This window comes from Camelina sativa, chromosome 1, assembly GCF_000633955.1.
Source record: "Camelina sativa cultivar DH55 chromosome 1, Cs, whole genome shotgun sequence".
Classification (NCBI taxonomy): Eukaryota; Viridiplantae; Streptophyta; class Magnoliopsida; order Brassicales; family Brassicaceae; genus Camelina; species Camelina sativa.
Window position 1 is genome coordinate 10,488,725 of NC_025685.1, and position 8,897 is coordinate 10,497,621.

General features: G+C 38.6%; 2 protein-coding genes across 2 annotated transcripts; both read left to right on the top strand.

The window, feature by feature from the left end:
• LOC104706317 (uncharacterized protein At4g04775-like) lies at positions 1,978–2,520 on the top strand. Its single transcript, XM_010422499.1, has 2 exons — positions 1,978–2,139; positions 2,218–2,520. Exons 1-2 carry the CDS (start codon positions 1,978–1,980, stop codon positions 2,518–2,520), a joined length of 465 nt encoding a protein of 154 aa, XP_010420801.1.
• Positions 5,965–8,273, top strand: LOC104787018. The gene has a single exon (XM_010512513.2). It carries the CDS (start codon positions 6,061–6,063, stop codon positions 8,161–8,163), a length of 2,103 nt encoding a protein of 700 aa, XP_010510815.1. The 5' UTR covers positions 5,965–6,060; the 3' UTR covers positions 8,164–8,273.

Here is an 8,897-nt window from a genome sequence, read left to right on the forward strand (position 1 = left end):
GATAGACCTCAATGTAGATACACAAGACTATCTAAAGAACACAGTAGGACACTTATCTCAAAAGTCTGTTGTGACCTAATTTGATCCTACACTTAGTCCCAAAGTCGCGGGTAAAGATGAACCGGATGCGGTGTTGACTTTAGTTTCTGATGATCTATGGAATGGTTTCGAAGAGTGGAGTAGGCATCTCGAGTAGGTGGTTCAAATATTTTTATATACATGTTATGATTTATCAATTTTTTTTTTGTAATCTTACAATTGTTTTACGTTTACAGAAGCATTCAACTGGGTCCAACTTTACTTGATCAAGAATTGTTTAACCGAGTCATGATGGGCTTCAAATGGCTTGGAAACGAGGTACGTGTCAATCTTTTTAAATATTATAACCATATTTTCTTAAAGTAAGACAAACCTGAGTCTTTAAATATATAGAGGAAATGGATGCAATGATGTATATTTTTCGGGAGCATACATCTTTAGGCCGCCTAGAGTTGGATCGTGTAGGTTTCATGAATTGTCAGTTTAGCGAGCACGTCAAGGCCGACTACAATAAGTTTAGATCGGCAGGACGAACCCACACTTGGAATCACTTTTTGTTAGAGTATGCCAAAGGTGAACTGCCATCTCATGGAAAGACAGGAAAAAGTTGGACTGTAGATTTGGATAGAATTTATGCACCGGTCTTCATTAACGGTAATCACTGGATCTCAGTTTGCATTAACTTCAGACTAAGAACAATTGAAGTCTTCGACTGTAATCAATACCAAAACAGAAGACACGTTGAGCCATTCGCTAATGTCATCCCTCGTCTTGTGAAGGAGATTCACAAAAAGGTTGATGGAAAAGCTCCCTTGTTGACTCCATACGAGATCATCCAGGTTCGTATGCCACCTAAATTAAATCGGTCAAGTTGTGATTGTGGAGTTTATGCCCTGAAGTATATCGAGTGTCACATGCGTGATCTATCTTATGAGTTGATTGACGATGAAAACATCAAGCAAGCTCGTTTGAAGTTGGCAGTCGATCTTTGGTCAGCAGCAAAGGATCCTGTGCTAGTGGAACGAATGAAAACTTATGTGCGTCCAGTGTATGCGGCTGAGTTTGTAGACCTTGCCTAATTTTTAAGTGTCTTTATGATTGTTTTGTAAATGATGGTTTTTGATGCTTTTGCTTGTTAGACCAATATCAGACTCATTAGTATTAATCCTCGATGGTGTTGATTTAGGACTGACTAATATGAGACTCAATAACATAAGGTCCTAAGCATAAGAACACAAAGAACACAAAAACATAACATATCCGATTTAAATGTTAACATAACAACACAAAAACATATCCGATTTGCCATAATTTAAACATATCAGATTTAAACCAGCTATTGACCCAAATTTAAATGTTGACCCGATGTAAGCATACCGATGACCCGGTTTTTAATTCAATATTAAGGAAAAAAAATAAAATTAGGGATCTTCTTTTCCAATAATTGATCTTCCTCTCCAATACTCTCTTCTTCTTCTTTCCCGATACTTTCTTCTTCTTAAAATTAGGGATCTTCTTTTCCAATAATTGATCTTCCTCTCCAATACACTCTTCTTCTTCTTTCCCGATACTTTCTTCTTCATAAAATTAGGGATCTTCTTTTCCAATAATTGATCTTCCTCTCCAATACTCTCTTCTTCTTCTTTCCCGATACTTTCTTCTTCATAAAATTAGGGATCTTCTTTTCCAATAATTGATCTTCCTCTCCAATACTCTCTTCTTCTTCTTTCCCGATACTTTCTTCTTCATAAAATTAGGGATCTTCTTTTCCAATAATTGATCTTCCTCTCCAATACTCTCTTCTTCTTCTTTCCCGATACTTTCTTCTTCTTAAAATTAGGGATCTTCTTTTCCAATAATTGATCTTCCTCTCCAATACTCTCTTCTTCTTCTTTCCCGATACTTTCTTCTTCTTCATCGTAAAAACTGATAGGAGCCATGAGCCAACGTTCTTCGGCTGGATCGTCAGGGTTACCGTCGAGAAGTTCTCAGGTTGGAGTTCCGTGTAGATGCTGGTGTGGTGGAGAGATTAGAACCTACACCTCAAAGACGGAAGAGAATCCCTGTAGGAGATTTTACAGATGTGTTGTTGGTGTGAAGGTAATTTACTTTTATCAGTCCTTATTCATCACAATAGCTGAAATTTATTAAATATTGTTATCGAAACAATGATTTTAGGAGAAGAAGGAGAAACACATGTTCCGTTGGGTTGATGATGCTGTTCTAGAGGAGATTAGGATGGTTGAAAGCAAACAAAACCAACTCTTAGAGGACCTAAAAAAGATGGTAACAAACAATGTGGAGCTCCAAAAGGAGATGGTGAAGGAGATGGAAGAAAAGATGGAGAAGAATATGATTGAGATCATCAGGCAAGAGCTAATGGTTGCGAAAGAGAGTATGGAGAAGTCGAACAAGCAGAGGATTTGTGTACTAGTCGTATTGGCAGTTTCAATGGCCTGGCTTTATAAGAAGATGATATGATGTCTTTGCTTTCTGTATTTTGTTGTTATGCTTAACACTTTTTGTTAGTCTTGTTTTTTGTACTCTGGTTTTAATGAAAGTTTGATTGAAAGAAAACACCATCAAGGAATTTCAAAACACATGAGTACTTCAAATGTCTTAAATCAACACCATCAACGAATTTCAAAACAAATGAGTCTATTAATCGAAAATAAAAACCATCAAACACCATCATTCATCACAAAGCAGCTGCCGTGAAATCAAAAATTCAAAAACAGGAATCTTAAGTTGATGCACAAACCATTGTTAGATCACGATATCACAAGTCGTTCTGTTATGCCCTTCTTTGCCACACCGCGCACACTTATGTCTCTTTGACCCTTGTGAGTTTTGTGATGATTTTATCTTGTCTTCAGCGGATTCATATCTTCTTTTTCTTCGCCGTCCTGGATGTCTTCTTGTTTCAGGTGGTCGAACTTTTGCATCTTCAACATACTGTGGGACTCGCCATTCTTCTTCAGGAACACCTATTGGATTAACAGTTTCCTCATATTGCGATCTCCATGCAGTAGTGGTATACACATCATCAGCATAAGGATATAGATCCTTGCCTATATCAAAAGCTCCTTTTATAGCATGTCTACAAGGGAGTTTTTGGATGCTGAACTTTCCACATGAACAAGTCCTTCTTTCTAAGTCAACAATGTAGTCTACTCCATTACCTTTAACCTGGATCTGCGATCTGCTCATCAAATAACCGTTCATGAATTTACCTTTCTCTATTCTTCTTGAAATCTTTTTCTCCACCTCAACAGTTAAAGGATCTTTATGCTTTGCACTTAACTCTCTACTCTCATAAAACCAGCGTGTCATCATTTCTCTGATGCTGTCTAACAAAGGAATTATTGGATACTCTCTGGGTGTCCTCAAAGCAGCATTAATTGATTCAGCTGCATTGTTGGTGTTAATATCATACCTATAACCCAGAAAATGACAGCGAGCCCATTTTGTCACATCGGCTTCCTCTAGATAACTTCCAATAGCAGGACTAATATTGTTAATTTGCCCAAACTCTTTCTCAAACTCAGCAACTCTATAAGCTTTTGATGCTTTTGCAACCTTACCAGCGACACCTCTTCCCTTATGATATGTTATCACATTGCTAAGCAAGTGGTGGATGCAAATACCATGTTTAGCCAATGGATAGATGTTTCCAATTGATTTAGCAATCGATGTATGTCTATCTGACACAAATGATAAACCTTCTTCATCAGCTATAACCATCTTAAGTTGCATAAAAAACCACTCCCATGAACAATCATTCTCAGAATCAGCAATTCCAAATGCGATTGGATACAAATTGGAGTTACCATCTACAGTTGTAGCAACTAGGAGAACCCCTTTGTATTTATTCTTCAAAAATGTACCATCAACTACTATCACTTTCCGCATTGACTTGTAAAACCCTCTTGTTGATTGACCAAAAGAAATAAATAGATATTTAAATCTTCCATCAAAGTCAATTTCATAATTCGTGAACGTACCAGGATTCGCTTCTTGTAGCATGTGCAAGTATTTTGGAATCTTAGCATAACTTTTCTCAGGAATTCCTCTAACTTCGTTAACTGCATACTCCCGAGACTCCCAAGCTTGGTGATATGTTAGCTCGCAGCCGTACCTTGAACGAATAATATTAACTATATCATTCGGTTTAGGACCTTCCTTCACACCCTCATAGCTTTGCTTAATGAGATGTCCAATTGTTCTTGCAGATGGAGTCCTACAAAATGAGTTTTTTTTTGAAGGGGCACATGTATGGTTACCCACAAACTTGTTGATTTTGAAATATGTAGACGCTTGTAAACACTCAGCCCGGAGACGCCAATTACAAGCACTATCAATGCAGCGTATACACCACCATCTCTTATCAGATTTTGTAATCCTATAGTCGCAGTTATATTTCATTGCATACATTTCCATAGTAGCCTGTAAAGCTTCCTTACTGCTGAAATATTCACCATTTTTTACCATTGAATCTTCCAACTTTAAACCAGCAGCATCACCAAGATTAGCATCAGTAGGCTTTTCTAATACATCATTAGTCGGCTTAGGTGAATTCCTTGAAATAATACCTACTGATTTTCCCACATCAACTTCCACATTACAACCATCGCTACTATCAACTGGCAACTTATTCAGATCGAACTGGACTTTACTCCTATCGCCATCAACTACTCTTTTGAATGTAACACACAACCGAATCATGTTTATCTTTTTCAGATATGCAAGAAAATTATTCATACCTCTATTATTTGTCAATACAACAGGAGGACAATCAACTTTAACCTCTGTGGGTAGATAACTGAATTCCACATCAAACATATTTTGCTCTATTTCATAGTCTTCTGAAACCATCACCTTCAACTCTTCAAGAGATGTAGTGGGTTGCAAAATCAGTAATCTAGCACGTTTTTCTTCATCATCAATAAATCTCCACTCCTTCTTGGCATCCAGTGTCCATACACCACAAGTAACATAGATTTGCATCATAAACAGGTAAGTGAAAGCTTTTGTGGAAGGTGGAAGAGATGGTGACCGATCACGTTAAGGTATAATGTCGATTTTTCTTAATTTGTTTAGCTTCTAAATAATTTAGAATATGTATTCTAAAATTTATTAGAACAAATCTAAACAATAATTACGAAATCTTAACCATAAATTAAGAATATTTAAAAAATATTTAAAAAATATTCACTTTCCTTATTTAATTTATTTTCTTTCTATTTTAAGGGTATTCTAAGGTTTACAGATTACAAATTCTAAAATTTCTATGATATATCTTCTACTTCTTTTAGTATATAGGGTAAAACGTAGAAAACGAATTCTGAATTGAAGTAGAATGAAGAAAAACGTAGAATTCATATTCTTAATTTTGTAGAACATACAAAATTCAGAATCTGAAATTTTTAGAACAAATTTTCCGTCTAAACTTCGTAGAACATGTACAAACTGTAGAATGAACAATCTAAATGTTTCAGAAAGAGAAAAAATCGTAGAAAGTCTATTCTAAACAATTTAGACCAGAAATCAGCAAATTACAAACTGATTTTTGACATCCAAAACATTTAAAAATTTTTTTTTTTTACACAGTTGTATACTAACATGGGTTTTCTGTTTGTTTATTGGTTCAAACTCCTAAAAACTTCACTATTTCTATTAGTAGGGGCATTTTCGTCACAATTGACAATCTTAAAAAAAAAGTGTAGATGGCCAAATTTTTAGAAAAATATCCTTTATTTATAATTTTCCCTTTAATTAATAAAGAAAAAAAAAGAAACTTCCCAAAATGGTAAACAAATTAAGATCAATTATAAAAACAATTAACAAAATGGAAACAAACCATATCATATAGCTTGATAATTTTGCTTTTAATTAATAAAGAAAAAAAGAAACTTCCCAAAATGGTAAACAAATCAATATCATCATCCACATCACTACTTGCACCTATAAAATGTCCCCGCCACCACTAGCAAAGTCCCAAAAACAACAGAGGAGTCCACCATGAAATTAAGCAACACCAATCTCGTCTTCTTCTTCTTTCTCATCTCTCTTTTCTCTTTATCGTCGTCAGCTTCATCGAGCAATGGCTCGACCATCTTGTTCACGACGATAGGGAGACCCACTTTTGAATTCGACATCTTCACCCTCCCAACAAACAAACGTCCACCTTCTCCCGCCGATGAGCACCGTCTCACCGATGGCACGTCCATTAATTTCAACGGCCATTTCGCTTCTCCTTCTCCGGCGCTTATCTCACTTCTTCCCAACAACTCTCGTATTCAACTACAAGACTCGTCTCTTGTACATCTCATCTACGTCACCGAGAGAGACGGAACACCTAGCTTAAACTACGACGTCGTTTCTAACTCCGGGTCAAGAGTTCGTGCTCAGTTATTTTCCGGCGATAAGAGTGGCATGGCTGTGAACTGGATGCAAGATAAGCCTGTTTTGACTAACGAGTATCTCGTCTACGTGTCAACACATGAGGATCCGGGTAAGCCGATGGCGAGCTGGGCCGCTGTTTACTCTACCGAGTTACGATCTAAGTCGACTCGGCGTTTGACACCACCTGGAATCGCTGATTTTTCTCCGGCGGTGTCTCCGTCTGGAAAATGGACCGCCGTGGCTTCGTTCGGAGAGAAAGGATCGGCTTGGAGCTTGGTTGCGAAACCGATTAGTACAGACATCTACGTTTTCCTAACTCGTGACGGGACTCAGCGAGTCAAGGTCGTTGAGCAAGGCGGCTGGCCGAGTTGGGTCGATGATTCTACTCTTTATTTCCACCGGGAAAGCGACGACGGTTGGATCAGCGTGTACCGAGCGGTTTTACCCAAAACCGGTCCGGTTGACATCAAATCTGTTACGGTTCAACGAGTCACACCACCGGGTATTCATGCGTTCACACCCGCCGCGTCACCGAACAACACCAACTTCATCGCTGTTGCCACAAGGAGGCCAGGATCAGACATCCGCCACGTGGAGCTCTTCGATTTGAAGAAGAACGCGTTCGTCGATTTGACTCGTCTCGTATCGCCGATGAGTCATCATTTTAACCCGTTTCTTTCCCCTGACTCGTCCCGGGTTGGGTACCATACTTGCAGAGGCGACGCAACTGGCCGTAACACTCCCCGGAATCTCCTCCAGAACATCAAAACAACTTCCGACGACCTCTCTCTCTTCAGATTCGACGGCGCGTTTCCGACAATCTCGCCGGAAGGTGATCGGTTCGCGTTTCTCTCCTTCACAGGCGTGTTCGTGGTGAAACAAGACGGTTCAGGTCTACGTCAAGTGCTTCCGCAGATGGGATTTGGAACAGTTTGGGATCCAGTTCGACGTGGGATACTGTACACAAGCTCAGGTCCGGCTTTAGCACCAGGGAAATCTCAAATCGATGTTCTCGCCATTAACGTCGACGCAACGAACCCGTTAACCGCCGTTAAGAAGCTCACGACTAAGGGAGAGAACAACGCGTTTCCATGGCCGTCACCTGACGGGAAAAGGATCGTGTTCCGTTCTGCTCGGTCCGGTACTAAAAACCTTTATATTATGGACGCGGAGAAAGGTGAAGCTGGTGGTTTGTTCCGGTTAACTAATGGGAACTGGAACGACACGATTGCTACTTGGTCACCAGATAACAATTGGATTGTGTTTGCATCGAACCGGGAATTTCCCGGTACGTTGTTGATGAATTTGTATGTGGTTCACCCGGATGGAACCGGTTTAAGGAAGCTGGCGCAGAACTTGACCGGTGGGGTGTCAATGCATCCTATGTTTAGTCCCGACAGTAAGAGAATCGTGTTTACTTCTATTTATGCTGGACTCTCCGCGGAGCCAATTGGAACTCCTCATTTCAACGTCCCGAGTAGTGAGATCTTCACTGTGAATTTGGACGGCTCTGGTTTGACGAGGCTCACGCATAACTCGCTGGAAGATGGACCACCCATGTGGTTCCCCAAGATCAAAGCTACTGGTGATGTTGCTTGGCCTAAGAGGTTTGGGCCTAGTTGCGCTATGGAAGATTTCAAGACGCAAAATACGACCCAGAAAATGACGACAATGAATAAGCGCGCGACAAAGTCTTTGTGCGCTGTTCCTTCGCAATAATTTTGTAGCGTACAACTTGCTCTTCGAATTAAGTTTTTTTGCTAAGAAGATATTTTTTATTAAGTATTTTGGCAGCCTAAAGAAATAAATATTCCTTAAGATTTTAAATATTTTTTCAAAAAATAATATCCACATTGGTCTTTGAAATAAGAATAAACAGTTGAAATCTAATGATAGTATTTTGCTTTGTTAAAGTGTGCCCACCATGGTCCATGCTAGATAATTCGTAGAATACAAACAAAAGAAAGTGAAATATCTATATATAAATATATACATTTTTAAGTACATTTTGAATTTTACCTTTTTAGTAACAGTAATTTAAAAAGGTATTTACAAAACTAATCCCTAAAATATTGCATAAAAAACAATAAGTAATATATGGTAAAACAAAACTAATTACTCTAATAATATATCTTAAAAATCGAGAAATTATTTAGATTCCTAAATTATCTCTACTAATTAATATAGATGAAATCGTGATAATATATCTAATGGAAACTAAATAACTATACATATGAGATTATTACACCCTACCTCGATGACATATGGACTGTTCTGATTTGGTGAAGATGGTGTTTTCTCCTCATGAATGGCCGGCTTTCACACCCTACCTCGACGACATCAAGATAGATCAAGCGGAGTTCTCTTCCTTCTCTCTATCTCTGGTTCCACGTAATGCGAATGTCAAAGCGGATTCTCTGGCACGCCAAGCGCGACTGTCAGCACAACATGTT

Excerpts from the sequence above, each read along its gene's own strand:
- LOC104706317 (XM_010422499.1), top strand. The coding sequence starts at position 1,978 with ATGAGCCAACGTTCTTCGGCTGGATCGTCAGGGTTACCGTCGAGAAGT. Across the intron at positions 2,140-2,217 it reads GATGTGTTGTTGGTGTGAAG|GAGAAGAAGGAGAAACACAT; the intron begins GTAATTTACTTT and ends CAATGATTTTAG.
- LOC104787018 (XM_010512513.2), top strand. The coding sequence starts at position 6,061 with ATGAAATTAAGCAACACCAATCTCGTCTTCTTCTTCTTTCTCATCTCT.